Here is an 18,708-nt window from a genome sequence, read left to right as displayed (position 1 = left end):
AACCAAGTCACTAAAATGAGCCGATCTTCCATCACTATTATAGACTACTTGTAGATATGACGTGGTCAGGTGTTTAAAGGCATTTCATCACAGCACTGAAGTAGTACTAAAGATCTCAAGACATGTAATGCAAAAAAGTAAGAGTCTGGCATTTTAATTTCATTTGGTTTATTGAAAGAAATATGTTGATTTCTTATAAATTCAACCATTTATGCTTCACACAATCAGGACCTGTAGCTTAGCTTTCTGGAGTGATTTGATATGGACTAAAAGACTATATGGCTGCGCCCCCTCCCCAGTATTGTAATTCTGGCTGTAATTTTGTAGTTTATAATGCCAAAGTCTCTCCACTAACATTGTTACAGTAGTTTTCAATTTTACAATGTCCATTCTTCCATGAGCTGGAAGTAAATGTAATCACTGTGGCAAGTGACCTGGAAGTACAGTGCATCTGTCTACACATTCAAAATTCAGCAGCGAGTCAGCTGCCTTTTGCGCCTCTATCCTTTTGAGTGCAGCATGCAAATAAAATGTGCACAAAGGTGAATTTGTCTTGTATTATATAATCACCATCAGCGTCATTTTCATTATAATAATTATTATTAATATTAAGATTATTAACATAGTTATTCATGTTTTTTTTAATCAAACATATATATATATATATATATATATATATATATATATATATATATATATATATATATATATATACATATATATATACATACATATATACATACATATATACATATTATATATATATATATATATATATATATATATATATATATATATATATATATATATATATATATATATATATATATATGTATATATATATATATATTCATCTACAGTTTTTTTTCTGCATTTCAAAGCATGCCAAGGAAATGACAGATTCTGCATAGTGCCGGCTATATGAGTGCCAAGAATCGATTCCTTTACAAGACTCTCCTATGTACAGTACATGAGAGGGAGAAAAAAGAGCAATCCAGTGTAAATACATTAATAAAATAAATTAAAATCAAGACTAAAAATATATATACATACCTAACAGTTGTTAGAGAAGAAGATATGTCAAAGAAAAAAAAGAACTTTAATTATTTACACCTTGCAAGGTAAGTTAGGGGTGGGGGGTGGGGGGTCTGTAAAGTGCACAGCAGTGCACTTAAAGAACAAAACACAAGGATTTTGGTTACATAATAGAGGAGGCCACAAGCTTACACAAGGACACGAGATGGTGTCTCACACACATTAAGGTTATGTCGATATAATGATGATAAATTATTTCCTATAATGAATTCATTTTGAATATTGAGCTCCAGTGGTGTATATGCTGCATTACCTGTATGTCTAAACACTGTTAAAGAGCTTGTGGTTGGTTAGTAACCAGGTTGCCATGAAAGCTGGAGTTTTCTGTTCTTTTTTTTTTCTCTTTCTAACAGCATGTACTCACTATAAAATACATTCAGAATTTAACACAAACTCTCAGACAAAGTCAAACCACATTGCTGGAGGGAAAGATCAGTGTCAATGCAGTTGATGCTTTGGATGTACTCTAAAGTGCAGCAGTTCGGAAACATGAAGATTCAGTTGTACTGGAGTGGGGTTGCTCTAAAGGCATGGGGGTTAGTTACAGTTAAATATGCTGGGAGCAGCATTCAAAAAACACAACATGCTAATACAAGATTAACGAACCGCGCTTGTTTATAGTGAATGTCACCTGTGTGCTGAACGAAAGAGGATGTGGTCTGCAATCTCTGACCTGTTCTCCTCATTTGTCCTCCCAAACAATTCGAATCTTCTGAATGATATTAGAAAACGGTAGGTTGTTGGTGACAATCAGCAAACTCCATATTTCCACATTTGTCGTAAAATGATCTCTTGGAAAATGATGGTATTATCTGCTATCTATAAAACCAATTTACAGTTCAAATAGTAATAACCCACTCACCATAATGCCTTTGTTGTTACTCTATATGAATGCTTGCCAGTAGCATGTAGCACAATAGTACCTGAAGAATCTTATGCAGCAATCTTAATCTTAATAGAGCTGCTAAGCTTATATTTAATGTGCTATACAGTGTAAATTACTGTATGCAATTTCATTAATTATTGACTTATCTCACACACATAACACACATATACATGCATTTCGGTAAAGCAACTGATTTTTTTTTTCTCCCAAAAGAGAAATCTATTAAATGTGAGGTTGTGGGTTCTAGGGGTAAGTATTGCTAACAAACCAGAACGTCCCTAATATATAAGTAGAAAACCTGTGATGAAACTTTGAACCAATGCAAACTTGGACAAACATTTGAACACCTCCTGACATTTTGCAGGGTTTGACATAGACATACTCATTATGTTGATCAATCGAGCCACATTATAACCCGCAATGCACAAAATAGTTGATATGTTCAGTAACATCATGGCTTTAGACACCTCCTATTACATCCTAATGCAAATCAGCAGATTCAGTACGTGCTCACTTTCCACTATGCCTTTAACCACAGACATGAAGGGAGAAAGAGGCAGAAAGACAGGACAGAATAGACAGATCACACAAGGTGTTTCTGTTAGGCCAGCTAACACTATAAAGTTTAGGAAGTCTTTTAGTATTTTTTTTCCTTTTTTGTTTTTTTTGTTTTTTTAACTTTGGAAGCGCTGCGGACATGATATAGATAAAGATTCTGCAAAATTTCAGTGCAAGACATGATGGCTACTTAGATTATTATTTTCAGTATTATTTATATATTAATCCAATACTGGACAACAGTAGTAAAGGGACAATTTGAATATGGACGCCTTCCTTTGGGTGGATTCCACTTTTTTAACGAATGCCAAAAAGAGTGAAGTGTTCCACACCCATTTTCACCCACTCTGCTTTTTATGTTTATTTTAAATGTCTAATGTTTCCACCAGTCTTGAGGATATTTGAGCGTAGAGTTTAAAAGGGGCCTCCATCCTCATGCTGTACTCAGTGGATTATGGTCTTTAAGTATTGTAGATTTGGACAGTGACAGTCCTTCTCCAGCTCCAGCAAATGCAGGTCTCATCTCATCCCTCCATTCACACTCCTAACGCAGTGCAAAAACAGGAACGAAGGGAAGCAAATCCTTCCACACCCCATCCCCATGAGATGTGCAAGTAAGTGAAAGAGAGATTGGAGAGATTGAACGACTGAGAATTAGTGAGAGAGCCAGGGAAACTAGGAACCTCATCCCATCTGTGTTTGCTCTCTTCACTTGTTGTTTCCTCGTCCTCTCTCTTTCACTCCCTCCCTAGCTCCCAGGATCGGAGCTGTGTCTTTGTGGTGTCCGTGAGTCTAGAAGTGTTTGCGGTTCCTGGAGGGAGAGGCGCCGCTGGGTGTCGGGGTGTGGAGGCTCAACGTTACGGTCCAGGCTGGACAGAGCCTGCAGGGAGGCGGCTTCTGGGCTAAGTAAGGGTTCTGTCGTGAAGTGGAGAGATTCACATGACTTGGCAGGAAATTCCTCAAAGTCCTGAGAGGCCAGCATCTAGACAGATCAGACCCAAAACAAAAATTTCCATTTGAATTGAAATTCAAGTCAAAATGTATTGTCATTCCACTCATACTATAAATCATTGGCAACTCTGTCACAAGACAAAGCTTATTGTATGTGTAAAATGTTTGTAACCTTTTTCTTGCTATACGCAAAGAGTCAGACACTCTTTATATCTTTTAGCAATACAAACAAACCATCACAAAGACCACTCCTGACCTGATAACACTGGGGTATCAAATCAAATCAAAGAGCCTAATACTGTACATTCAAATCAGTCCCACAGAAATCAGATGTGCAAATACTTAAACTTCAGGACTGTCACATAAAAAATCCATTATATACAGAGGAATTTTTGTTCATCAGAAAAAACACAATGTAGGATAATTATACAATCAAAGGTAAAAAAAAAGGGATCTTTAATGTCAATTTTTGTTCTTCACTGCTGTACAGCAACCTTCCTTTACCTGAATGTACAGACAATGAACTATAAAGCAAATCCACCCCCACAATATTCTATACACTCCTCTATGATATTATAACGTATTATATGCAGGATTACATAAAGTAAAAATACAAAGTATTACTGTAAACATACAAATCCTAAATGTTATGGTTATAAAGGTATAAATAAGAATACATTTATTGTCAAAATTACATTTCCATACTGTAACTTTGAATTTGGTTTGAATAAGTTTCCTGCTTGATGAGTACAAATGTACAATGCACTATTTTATTTTTTATGTATATTATATTACACTACTTATTTTTTGTATCTCAGCAGATATATACCTGTGAGATTGAGGAGAGTCTCTCAGACTCCATGGTGACAGTCTGTATGAGTGACTCGTCAGGACCTGGGCTTGAGCCGAGATACAGTGATACCTGGGGAGGTGAGGACACTGTGCTGTAGGCTGGAGGCACTAATGTCATCTGCCTCTGGAGCAATTGCATGATTGCACTGATGTCTGTGGACATACGGGTCTCTAACCTAGAAAATGCACACAAAAAGACTTTTGAAAAATATGTTATTTTCTATCTAAACTAGTTCCAATGAATCACCATTGTAAGTCATCAGCTTCATGTGTTGTAAATGGATACAGAACAGGAGGCACAATATAAACTATATGGACAAAAGTTAGGTGACACCTGACTCGTAAGAATCGTATGTGCTTATTTGAACATCCTATGCCACATTTAGTCCCCATTTCCTGCTATAATAGCGTCCACTCTTCTGGGAAGATGGTCCATGGAATTTTGGAATGTGCTTGTGGAGATTTATTGCCATAAGGCATAACATTTCAGCCACAAGGGAGTTTATGGATGATGTGCAGTTAGTTAGTAAAGTTAGTGTTCCAGTTAATCCCAAAGGTGTTTAATATGGTTGAGGACAGAGCTCTATAGCAGGATAATCCAGATCTACCAGTCCAAACCAAATAAACCATATTTTCAGGTTTTGGGTCTCCTAGTTTAAGTGAAGAAAAAATGTAAAGCTACAACATTCAGAGACATCCTATACAATTGTGTGCCTCCAACTTTGTGCTAACAGTTTGGGGAAGAACGAGAAACTGCTAGAAAAGTCAGATGTTGTACTGTCTGGAGGGGTTCGCATGGTATCTGGTCATAATTTTTTAATCATTTATTTAAATGATCTGAAATTATTAATAAAATAACATGAAAATCCTTCCATATCAGGTCATGCAATTTTCTGTATTTGATGTGGATGTTTCAAACACTAAACAGATACAGCTTCAGATAGTGCCCTTGTGTAACACCCCTTTCAGGGAAATTAATAATTATCTCAAATGTCTTCAAAACATTTTAAAATTGAGCAATATTTAAATTCATGGTATTCTTTAACTGGCACGTTGTATTATATTTGTACCGGCATACTAGGGTTATTTTTTAGACTGAGCTTATTCTGATGATTTGCTTATGATTTGATTATGATCATGCTTTAATCTGTGATAATGAAATGTTCTGTGTTTATATATTGCAATATTAAAATGTAAAGTGCAGGTCATTTCTGGGGCACATACTACGGACTGCTAATTACTGCGCAGTATAGAGCAACTTTAGCGTTGAATGCATAAAATACGAATTCGTTTGTCAAAATCCAGTTCAGTGTCTTGACTCCCATGACAATTCCTGAGTTCCTGTGTCTCCTTTTCTCCAATAGGATTCAGCGCTGCCATATTTTACTTTTATCATTGAGTGCTGATCATTTTCTTAGTCTGATAATCAGCCTGTGTGTATGAGAGACTAAAATGAGGAGAGACTGTTAGTTCTGCATCTCTGACCTGTTCAGTTGTGTCTGCAGCATGTCCAGCCTGTTCTCCAACTGGCTCCTCTGCTGTCGTGAGATGCTGTGTAATGGGGTGTTGTGCTGAGGTGGTGGTGTCGGAAGATTACAGCGAGGCAGCTCCTGATACTGATGACCCCGACTCTCGCCCCAGAAACTAAAGATGTTGGACACACCTGAGAGTGCACCTAGGAGAGTGAAAATTATGTCAAATGTATATCAAGTATAATTAAACAATATTTTACTTTCTTACTTCATGAATAGATTAAATGTACTTATATATTATTATGATAGTTAAATCGTATACTGTGTAAAGTAATATAATATTTGTACATTGCCGGTTGATTGTAATTAAATGTAAATAAAAACAAAAGTAATTATTTGAATAAAAAAAAAACCTGAAAACACACATACAGTATATGTAGCTTTATCTGAAAATAATCATTTTTATCAATGTGCATGACAAACACTCACTTGAGGCTGTCAGATTTAGAGTGTAGCACAGAAAATGATGTCATCTTCCATAGAAGAAGCAATCTCCATAAGGGAAGATGTGTTTAGGATTGATTGATTTCCTGATAATGTTTTTTTTTTCCTTATCTAGTTTCTTTTGTTATTTGGGATAGATTGTATTTCTATAGAAAAGCACGTCACATGGGATGAAAAACCAATTCAACTTCAAGTTCTACACATTGCACCCATGTCTTACCTGACAGGGCATTGCAGGTGTTGCCTGTTTTAGGATCTGCTTCCCCCTCCGGGTTGTCATTAAAGTTCATAGAGGTGCCTTGGGCTTGAGAGAGCTCAAATAATGCTTTTGGCAATGTGGAGCGTGTATGTACAAGGTCCCCCCCTTCATCGCCACTTGAGTGGGAAGAGACTGAACTCCGGGGCCCCTCAAAGTCCGGTTTTAGTCTCTCGTTTGGATTATTCCTGGCCTGTTTTTTACGTCGAACTGGCTTCTGGTTCTTCTTGATCTCTCCTGCATCAGCATCATCTAACAAAAAGCAGAAACCGAAATTAAAACTGATCTCTTGCCAACAGAGTGTTTTAAAATGCAGGTAAATACTGCCTATCTCTGAACAGTACCTGTTTCCGTCCTTCTTCGGAAGGAAAGCTTTCTTTTGCGTAGTTTGTTAAAGCCTGCATGGTCAGAGTCATCACTGCTTGGAGAGCCAGGAATCATGTTGGTCTGCAGTAATACGGCTCGTGTCATTACATACTACTGACAAAATTCACTAGATTTTACAAATACCACTGCTTTTTAATTACCTTACATTACACATTTACCCTGTACCATTCAATATTTTAACACAATGAATTAAGATTATGTGATAATGGAAGGACACTTAATATCCAGAAGTATGTGGACACCTGACCATCGCAGCAATATGTGCTTTTTAAAAACCCCACTTCAGATTTAGTCCTCTTCGGCTGATATAATAACATCAACTCCCCATTGAAGGCTTTCCGCTATATTTGTAAAGAGGGCTGGGCGGATTTGTGTTTATTCAGCCTCAAAAGCATTAGTGAGATTAGGCACTGATGACCAGTTAGGAGACCTGAGGGGCACAGAGAGTGTTTCAATTCAACCCGAAAGTATAATTTTTGGCTTTTGAATTTGTAGCAATAGATTTGGGGGAAGAACTACATATGACTGCGATGGTAGTGTGGCATCTTCGAAGAGTTCAGAAAAAAGTGGAGCTGTGTGACTATATAAGGATATTGCTCAAGAGCAATAACTTACATCTCTCAAATTGAAGGTGATCTCCAAGTTGCTCCAGAAGTAATCTGAGAACTCTGGATACATATCTAGGACCTCCAGAACATCCTCTCTGTGGATCTTGTGCAAGTCACAGTAAGTAAGGGCCCTTACATCAGCGTTGGACTTGCCTGGTCGAGCATACAAGTTGATGGGCTCGCCAAATATATCATTTTTTCCTATAAAAATAAAGAATATAATATCCATATAAGTGTATAGAAAAATGTTTTTTTTCATCTGTAGAAAAAATATGAATATCTGGTTGTTTATAAGTATAATAGGTACATATTTAGTGTTTAAAATATTACTGATTAATTTATTTAAATTTTTTGGTATATTTAAATAGGGACTTTTGTTTTGTATCCAGCAGATGGCAGAAAAGTATTCACAATCAAACACAAATAAATAAATGACCCCGAAATACCACTGTGTGCTGCTTTGTCACACAATCATCTACACTTTACAAATACAGTAAACTCCAAAATCTTAATCATGTAAAGCCACTCGTACTAATTGAATAAAATCACTACTAAGGACCCGAGTTTTCGAACCGATTTTGAATCAGATTTGGTATGTACCTAAGATGGCTACCACAACATCTCCACGTAGAATTTCTATAGATCCTCTGGAAATGAAGTAAAGGGCTGAGAGCACATCACCCGCATGGACCAGTGTGTCACCCGGTGGGGCATGAGTGGTTTTGAATTTCATGGCTAGGGCTCGCAAACAGCCTTTAGTGGATCCCTTGAAAGCTTTACAGTTCTGCAGGAGAGTACGGTTCAGGTGCAGACATATATCTGCCTGAAGACACTCGGGGAAGCCTTTCAGTACCTGAGGCAGAAGATAAAGAATGGAAAAAGTGAAGAAAAAGAAAGAAACTTTGAAAATCTTAATTGTGAAACCAGGAACTACAGTATTTACACTAATATAAGAACATAAAGTATATACATTAATTATTAATTACTGCAAACTGAGATAAAGTGGATCCATTCATCATTGATCATTGATTTTTAGTAACTGCTTTATGCCTGTCAGGAGCTGATCCAGGTAATACTAAGTATAAGGCAGCAGAAATCAAAGTGGATGTAACACCAGTCTTTTGCAGGGTCTTTTGCACCACACACACACACACACACACACACACACACACACACACACACACACACACACACACACACACACACACACACACACACACACACACACACACACGTCAAATCAGCACTTTCACTTTGTCTATAGACCCTTGAGCTGTGTTTTTTTGTAATGCTACTGTAGTTATTGCAACACTGCGTAGTGATTGAAACTGCTATATTTAATATAAAGCCTGTCAGATGAAAGCATTTTAGCACAAGAACAATTGCTACAGAATAAACAGAATTGTCTGTAGATAACCGAGACACGCTTGGGAGATGGTAAGCAAAACGTTTTCGAAATCCAAATAAACACTGAGGCTTTTTTTCTTAAAATGCAAAGATTTAGGAGTACAAATTCTTCCTGGAGCTGAATCCAAACTGAGCGTACAGGGGGGGACAGCCAAGAACCTAAAAGCCTCTCTGATAGAAGTCCTGTGTAAAGATGGGAGAACCTGCAGAATGATAACCACCTCTGAAGCACTCAAGCAATCAGACTTATAGAATGGAGTGTCCATAGAGAGGCATTGCTTCTATCATCAAGACACATGGCAGATTTATTGGAGGATGCACAGGTCTTAGTTGAATAAAACTAGGACTGATCTACAAGTTAAACAGAAGTACAAGTGTTACATCATGTTGGACATATTGAAAGTCTGAGAGAAAGATCCTGTTTAAAAGCAGTCGTGATATCTAACTGGGGTTCACTTTACTTTACTTAAAACAACAAAGCAAAGGCTTTTAGACATCTATAAATGTCTTTGAATGTTCCAACTAAAGTCTGACTTTTTGATTGGGCCGAAAGCAAACCTCTGAACACAGCCCTGACCCATAACACACACCTAAATAAAACAATAGTGGCTTCAGAATACACATATTAATGTCTTTAACTTAGCTAAGTTGGACTTCTGATTGGACGGTAATCGGGTTTAAATCCCAGCACCACCAAGCTGCCACTGTAGCGCAGCCGTATAACAGAGATAAGTGTAAGTCGCTCTGAATAAGGGCATCTGTCAAATACCATAAATGTAAATGTAACTGATCCATCAAAGTCCCAAATTTAAACTGACAAAGCTTGAGAGGTTCTGCAGAGATGGATATTCAGGTGTGCTAAAAAAGCTTATGGCTGTAATCACTGACAACAGTGTTTTAACAAAGTGCTTAAAAGAAGGTCTGCACACTTTTTAAATGCACTGCACATACACAGTATTAATGCTGGGGGCCTGATACATTTCAGCAACACCCTCAGCAACCTTTAACCCATTCTCAGATGATCAGTCAAAAACGGTCATGCCATGCTATTTCTGTCTAATGTTGTCCTTCTTGTATTTGTCTTCCTCATCATGAAGCGTCTCTCTTTTTTTGGAATATCAGAGTTTGCCATATTTCCTTATTTTTAGTGATGAGACACTTAATGAGGTAGGTGGAGGGAAGGACCCAATTTCTCTCACACTCATTCCATTCATCAGAGTTTTCACTTTTCATTACAAAGAGCTGTGTACCAGAACATAATGAAGAATATAATAAGTAAATGTAATGGAACGGAACATGTACTGGCTTTACCATTCATTTTCTTAAGGATTTTTATTTAAACAAGGACACTGGAAATAACGAAAAAAAAATCGTGAAAAGGAAATAAAAATTCCATTACAACGAAAGAACAGTAATCACAGCACCCAGGTCCAATCTTGCTTAATGTATATTCGTTATGGAAAGATTATTGTAAATCCGTTTTAAGAAATATGAAAAACAAAGCATGCAAGCTAGAAGATTATTTTGAAGTTATTAGCTCATATGCTGCAGGGAAACCCTGAATTAACATCCTAAATTGCAAAGCAAATTATAATAATATTTACAAGCATTTCTCTGATGATCGCACCAAAACATTTAATAGCCCATATTTGATTGCGACTTACTGCATTCATGTCAATTCCGTTAGTGTAGGACCAGGCATGCTGGAAATACTCCTCCAGTCTCTGTCGGAGTGGATTCGGGATTTGGTGGAAGCGAATGAACTCTCTGACCCGGAGCATCTGAGTGTGGTAGCGTGCCGTACCTGAGTACAGCCGCTGTATGATGGCTGACACATTCCCAAAGATACTGGCATACATGAGGGCTAGAAAAGATGTTAATAAATAATTATGTACAGCTCATAGACATATTGTGCCATTTCAATAAGCAGATTGTGAGAAAGATCATTTATTCCTCCTACAACTTGTTTAAACCTAATTCATATGAAATAATCCCTTTAGGGGTCTGGTGTTTAGAAAACAAAGAAACATCAAAAGTGTTCTAATAAACCTGTATGCCAATTTATGCTGCAGTATGACAAATCTAGCAGCATTCTACTTACTATATACATTCAAAAACAAAACAAAACAGCACTATCATAGCAAGAAAACGTGACCACCAATAATTATCTTCTTCTTCCTCTTCTTTCGACTTTTCCCATAAGGGGTCGCCACAGTGAATCATATGTCTCCACACCCCTCTGTCCCTTACATCGCCTCTTTCAAACCAACTACCTGCATGTCTTCCCTCACCACATCTATAAACCTCCTCCTTGGTCTTCCTCTTTTCCTCCTTCTGGTGGCTCGATCCTCAGCATTCTCCTACCGATATAACCCATGTCCCTCCTCTGCACATGTCCAAACTCAATCTTGCCTTCCTCACCTTGTCTCCAAAACGTCCTACATGCGCTGTCCCTCTAATAAACTAATTTCTAATCCTGTCCATCCTCGTCACTACCAACGAAAACCTCAACATCTTCAGCTCTGCTACCTCCAGCATCCCCCCCCTGTCTTTTACTCAATGCCACTGTCTCTAAAACGTACAACATCGCAGGTCAATAATTATAAATTCAAAATAATTATAAACTGAATAAATACAATACAGAACTTATTGCTCTTGAACATTACATGCCCTGTTATAAATCCCTGAGACAGCACATTGCAGCATATACTGGAAACCCATTAAAATATTGCTCTCCCAGAGATACACTAGGGAGATACGGTATTAATGCAAGCTCTAACTTCTAATTTACCGTAATTAATTTTCAGTTACATTTACTACACAGATATTTTTTTGTCAATATTCATGCAATCTGGTAGCTATTTACTGGGGTTAAATACATGCAAAGGTTCAACCATCTAGCTGGCACCCTTGTTGGACTATTGAACAATAACCTTATCCATATAATAACCAATCCTGCACTCTGATCGCAGCCTTATAGAAAGCTAGGATATGTAAAGTAACAAATCATATTGTATTTTGTTTTATGGGGCATGAAAGGTTCCTATTTATGAATTAAATAGTCATGTTTTTGCCCAGAATAACAGATAGAATTAAATGATATCACTGATACTCACATCCAATTAGCATGACACAGATGGAGAAGATCTTCTCCAAGTTGGTGTTGGGTGAGACATTGCCGAATCCGACACTGGTCAAGCTGCTGAAGGTGAAATAAAGGGCAGTCACATATTTGTCATCAATGCTGGGTCCTGAGTTGAGAGCTGAGTTATTGTAGGGTTTCCCGAGTTGATCTCCTAGCGTGTGGAGCCAGCCAATGGCACCGCTACGTTCGACGCTTCCAATTGCGTACCAGATGCAGGCCAGCCAATGAGCAATGAGTGCAAAAGTGCACATGAGTAGGAAGAGCACAGCTGCACCATATTCAGAGTAGCGGTCCAACTTGCGAGCCACTCGAACAAGTCTCAAGAGCCGTGCAGTTTTTAAGAGGCCGATTAGAGTGGTTGTCTTGAAGGCAAAGAAAGAGGAAGAGATTCAGACTTAATATGTTCAAGTCAAGATGAAAATCAACCCAATTAAAATGCTATTCAAATAAATAGATAATGAATTCATGTGTTTAATCAAGTAACGGCTACAAGAAAAAAACGAGTATGCTCTCACTGAAAGTTTATATGTTAATCATGGTTTAGATATAAGCTACAGTATAAGCAGCACTTGTTACATGTCTATGCTTCGGATTGCCGTTAATAACAGTAATACCGACTGGGTTTTATGCCAATTTAAGTTCTTCTTTTTTGAATGGTTCTATAAGATTGATTTTACAATCGAATCAAAATACCCAAGTGTTCTATCAGGCTTGCTGAGCAATTCACAGCTTTCATTTTAAAGTATTAAACTGTCAATATTTCTGTTCTGTTTGGACATTAAACACAAAATGGTAACCTCAGAGAGTATCGTTTTGTTATTACAGTCCCTGTACAGTCCCCATGTGTGCAACCTATTGACATTGTACAATATGGTATTGCTATGATAAATATGTTTACATTAAGTTTACCCAACCAACAGAAATGTAAATATATGCATTACTATATATCATAATTGAATATGCATAGTTAATAGGTTAATAATAGTAGGTGACAGTTAACAGTTACAATAATTTTAAATACATTGGCTGTATATGCTGTACAATTATCACAACTTACAAGTTTTTTTTTCTTCATCTGTGCAAAAAGCCAACTAAAAGTATTAATTAACTCAAAAAGAAATTATTGTATTTTTTACAATTTAGTTGTAGCTAGTTCTCACTTGTGGTTCCAATATACATGTATTGCAAATGCTTACAATTTTTTTTACACTATTTGGACAAAGATTTTAGAAAACCTGACTTTTCCAGCTATATTTCGTTCTTAACCAAAAACTGTTACCATGAAGTTGGAGGCACACATTTTTATATTGGTCTTTGGATGCAGTGGCAATAAATGTTTTTTCTTTACTTATAGTAAGAGACCCAAACCTTTTCCAGCATGACAATGCCCTGTACACAAAGCCAGCTCATGCTCAAAATATGATGAATATGGTTTGGAGTGTAAGATCTTGAGAGGCCTGCTATAGAGCTTTGATCTCAACCTACTGAATACATTTGGGATGAATTGTAACGCTGAATGCACTACAGGCCTCCTCACCCTACATCAGGCTTTAGACTGAATGAGCACATATCTCCATAAGCACACTCCAAAATCTGCTAGTGAAGCATCTATCCAGAAGAGTGGAGGTTAATATAAGAGCAAATGGGGACTAAATGCTGAATGGAATGTTCCAAAAAGCATATACAAATCTGATCATATAGTCTAGTTCATGGGCAACACACCATGCTTTTAAGCTGCTTATAGTTACATTTTTGCTGTGGAACATCCTAGAGACAAGTTAGTTTCTGTAATCACTTATATTTCTAGCATTTGATTATGAGAGAGTGCTTATCTGTGAATTAGTTGTTAGGAATGCTAGAACATAAACAATCATTTTTATAACTGTCAGAAAGGTGCTGTTAAAGAAAAAACAATGAAACTCTGAGCTTCTATGAATTGATGAGCTCTGCTTTCCTTATGATGGTTTTCATATACTTAGTAGTATATACTTGTTCCATATACTTGGTTGTTGTCGTCTGTTTACTTGCCCCGTGATTATGCCTTTGCCTCAGGTAACCCAGTCTAGCATCCCGCTCTGGACTGAGTTCGATTGTTAGATCCCCCCTTATAAACTACATGCTGTGTTGACACATTTGTGTCCTGATTGCAACCGCCATACAATTCAAGTTTAGAACAATTCAATACTGTATGTTTATAAATTTATGGAAAAGAAATTACAGGTGAAAGTTTTTTCAGGCGAAAGAAATGAACACCAACACACAGATATATACAGAATATATATATATATATATATATATATATATATATATATATATATATATATATATATATATATATATATATATACAGTGAGGAAAATAAGTATTTGAACACCCTGCTATTTTGCAAGTTCTTCCACTTAGAAATCATGAAGGGGTCTGAAATTGTCATCGTAGGTGCATGTCCACTGTGAGAGACATAATCTAAAAAAAAAACCATCCAGAAATCACAATATATGATTTTTTTACTATTTATTTGTATGATACAGCTGCAAATAAGTATTTGAACACCTGAGAAAGTCAATGTTAAAATTTTTAGTACAGTAGCCTTTGTTTGCAATTACAGAGGTCAAAAGTTTCCTGTAGTTTTTCACCAGGTTTGCACACACTGCAGGAGGGATTTTGGCCCACTCCTCCACACAGATCTTCTCTAGATCAGTCAGGTTTCTGGCCTGTCGCTGAGAAACACGGAGTTTGAGCTCCCTCCAAAGATTCTCTATTGGGTTTAGGTCTGGAGACTGGCTAGGCCATGCCAGAACCTTGATATGCTTCTTACAGAGCCACTTCTCGGTTATCCTGGCTGTGTGCTTCGGGTCATTGTCATGTTGGAAGACCCAGCCTCGACCCATCTTCAATGCTCTAACTGAGGGAAGGAGGTTGTTCCCCAAAATCTTGCAATACATGGCCCCGGTCATCCTCTTAATACAGTGCAGTCGCCCTGTCCCATGTGCAGAAAAACACCCCCAAAACATGATGCTACCACCCCCATGCTTTACAGTAGGGATGTGTTCTTGGAACGGTACTCATCATTCTTCTTCCTCCAAACACGTTTAGTGGAATTATGACCCAAAAATTCTATTTTGGTCTCATCTGACCACATGACTTTCTCCCATGACTCCTCTGAATCATCCAAATGGTCATTGGCAAACTTAAGACGTGCCTGGACATGTGCTGGTTTAAGCAGGGGAACCTTCCGTGCCATGCATGATTTTAAACCATGACATCTTAGTGTATTACCAACAGTAACCTTGGAAACGGTGGTCCCAGCTCTTTTCAGGTCATTGACCAGCTCCTCCCGTGTAGTTCTGGGCTGATTTCTCACCTTCCTTAGGATCATTGAGACCCCACGAGGTGAGATCTTGCATGGAGCCCCAGTCCGAGGGAGATTGACAGTCATGTTTAGCTTCTTCCATTTTCTAATGATTGCTCCAACAGTGGACCTTTTTTCACCAAGCTGCTTGGCAATTTCCCCGTAGCCCTTTCCAGCCTTGTGGAGGTGTACAATTTTGTCTCTAGTGTCTTCGAACAGCTCTTTGGTCTTGGCCATGTTAGTAGTTGGATTCTTACTGATTGTACAGGTGTCTTTATGCAGCTAACGACCTCAAACAGGTGCATCTAATTTAGGATAATAAATGTAGTGGAGGTGGACATTTTAAAGGCAGACTAACAGGTCTTTGAGGGTCAGAATTCTAGCTGATAGACAGGTGTTTAAATACTTTTTTGCAGCTGTATCATACAAATAAATAGTTTAAAAATCATATATTGTGATTTCTGGATTTTTTTTTTTTAGATTATGTCTCTCACAGTGGACATGCACCTACGATGACAATTTCAGACCCCTCCATGATTTCTAAGTCGGAGAACTTGCAAAATAGCAGGGTGTTCAAATACTTATTTTCCTCACTGTATATATGCACACACATATATATACAGATAGATAGATAGATAGATAGATAGATAGATAGATAGATAGATAGATAGATAGATAGATAGAAAAAAGAGAGAGAGAGAGAGAGAGAGAGAGAGAGAGAGAGAGAGAGAGAGAGAGAGAGAGAGAGAGAGAGAGACTAGCAGCAAGAGTTATGTCCATTTTTGAGGCATGCTGGGAGATATACTTCGAGAAATAAATATTCCCCTGAGTTCTACATGTGTTGACACAACGTTCTGTTCATTCCTAGTAATTACATATATCACAAAGGTCATTATATCAATAAAACAAATAAATCTCAAAGAGATTAGATTTTTGGCGTGAAGCCTAGTTTTCCTCCTCAGGGCACGAATACATGCAGCGTTGGAGTTGAAAGCTTAAATTCTTTCCTCACAGCAGTCTAGTTTTAATGGTGAAAACTTGATGGTGCTGTAATCATTTACAGTCTATTTCACTCTTTTACCCCTTAAAGTTTTAGCTTACTATTCAACTATTCGACTTAAAAGCATATTAGTAAATAAACAGGACGTAAACAATTCTAATTGTTATTCAGAATGGTTTATAATATTTTCTAAACAGATATAAACACAAATATGAATATTGGGTTTATGAGCAGGAAGCAATGTTTAAAGTACATTTCAAAATGAAACCAATAATTAACAAATAAGTGATGCAGCTGAGGTTGATGAACTGTCAGAATTATAGGAAGAAAGAAAGAAAGAAAGAAAGAAAGAAAGAAAGAAAGAAAGAAAGAAAGAAAGAAAGAAAGAAAGAAAGAAATGTACAGGTATATATGTAAACACACACACACACACACACACACACACACACACACACACACACACACACACACACACACACACACACACACACAAATGCTTTTGTTTTAGACCATACTACTTCAGGTTTAAATCCAAACATAAAAGACTGAATGCAGATACAAAAAAAGCCACATTATGTAACACTATTATATCGTAACTATTAATAGAGTAAGTACAGTCAAACTTCAGAAAAGTAATTCTGCCAATGGGTCCTAAAAGTTTAACAGATTTATTATAATTTTTTCTTTTACCATATTATAACCTGAGTCCATTTTGCCTGAATATATTGTTCAGTTTAAGTGATAGACTTCAACTTGCTGCCCAATCAATGCTCATGCCCATCTTCAGCCAAAAATAAAATAAGAGTTATTAGTAGCATGTTATTGCTACTATATGAGCATGCATTTCACCCAGGCAAAGGAGATGTCTTGTTTTATTTGCTCAAAATCGGCACTTCAGCACTGAAGTTTAAAGTTATTTTCATCATACCAATAGCTATAAAGCTTTGTACATTGTGTGGCATGGGAATGTGAATGAAATTGTTATTTGGGGACAATTCTTGACAGTACTACATTGTTGATCTGAATTAGAAGCTAAACTCAAATGAATGGGTATTAAATGGAACCCAGATTACTGATGTATAGCACATAGTCATTGTATGAGATGAAAGAAATAGAGATCTTTAGAAAGTCTCAACAAAAATGTCTTTCCTGGAAATGTACCGTAATTTCCGGACTATAAAGTGCACCCTTATATAAAATTCACCCACTGAATTTATTTTTAACATAAATAAGCCGCACCTGTCTATAAGCCGTTTCAGTGTATGTCTACACTGAAACTAATGAACTTTACACAGGCTTTAACGAAAGACACTAAATGCAATATGTGGTGCTTCAATTAGGAGCATAGCAGTATTTTGGGAATACAGCATGTCACTGCATACTTCCGCTATTACTGCGTGTGTGGAGACCGAGGATTATGTCCTTTTTATTTTCTGATGCTCATTTCTAAGTTTCTTTGATTCTTTGATTTCTGTTGCAACTGAAGTTTTAGTGAGCTCTCCCTCCGCCCTGACTCAACGCGTTACAACGGCTTGTATCTAAACAGTAGCCTACCAAGTAAGTCATTGTTCACTGTCTTTCTCCTTCCTTTCACAACTACAGTGGTAATTTGACCTACGAGTGCATTAATGTACAAGTTTTCCAAGGTACGAACGGTCACTCTGTCGATTTTTTTGCTTTGTTATGCGAGCAAAAAATTGAGGTACGAGCTCGAGACGCCGCTGCTAGATGGCGAAGCGAAGCCAGAAAGCGAAGACTGTGACGAAAATTAAGATAAGCAAAGAGGAAAAAGTAAAAATTTTAAAGTTTAGGGATACGTAGTGTACAGGAGTGATAGTAAAAAACGAGTTTTCCCTCCGCCTCCGCTTATTGCCTCTACCCCCCCCTCCACACACACACACACACACACACACACACACACACACACACACACACACCCCACTGCCCGTTTTCGTTAGCTCTAGTCGTCTCATCTCCAAGGAAAATACACTGAATAAAACCTTATTATATCTTTACATACTCTTTCTATTATGTTTTTATACAATATTTGTTATTTAGAAATGTATTTTCCAATTTAATAACATGAAACATAACAACGGGGTGTCATTTTGGGTGTTGGAACGGATTAATGCCATTTTAAGTATTTTCAATATGGAAAACTGATTTGATGTGTGAGCAAATTGAGATGCGAGCTCGTCCACGGAATGAATTAAACTCGTAGGTCAAGGTACCACTGTA

General features: G+C 37.2%; 1 protein-coding gene across 2 annotated transcripts in view; it reads right to left on the bottom strand.

Moving 5' to 3' along the window:
- Positions 1-855: 855 nt before the first annotated feature.
- Positions 856-18,708, bottom strand: part of kcnh2b (potassium voltage-gated channel, subfamily H (eag-related), member 2b) — a 256,890-nt gene continuing 239,037 nt past the window's right edge. For both annotated transcript variants that reach the window (XM_083544768.1, XM_083544769.1), the window contains 9 exons: positions 12,093-12,483; positions 10,641-10,840; positions 8,170-8,422; positions 7,577-7,770; positions 6,919-7,021; positions 6,539-6,826; positions 5,828-6,017; positions 4,320-4,518; positions 856-3,521 (listed from right to left, as the gene is read on the bottom strand). In XM_083544768.1, the coding sequence (XP_083400894.1) occupies positions 3,288-3,521; positions 4,320-4,518; positions 5,828-6,017; positions 6,539-6,826; positions 6,919-7,021; positions 7,577-7,770; positions 8,170-8,422; positions 10,641-10,840; positions 12,093-12,483 (2,052 nt within the window). In that variant the 3' untranslated portion in view covers positions 856-3,287. The remainder of the gene's footprint in view (positions 3,522-4,319; positions 4,519-5,827; positions 6,018-6,538; positions 6,827-6,918; positions 7,022-7,576; positions 7,771-8,169; positions 8,423-10,640; positions 10,841-12,092; positions 12,484-18,708) is intronic.

This window comes from Silurus aristotelis (genome assembly GCF_946808225.1).
Source record: "Silurus aristotelis genome assembly, chromosome: 1".
NCBI lineage: Eukaryota > Metazoa > Chordata > Actinopteri > Siluriformes > Siluridae > Silurus > Silurus aristotelis.
Note: the sequence above shows the minus strand (reverse complement) of the source record. Positions and strands in the feature narration are given on the sequence as shown.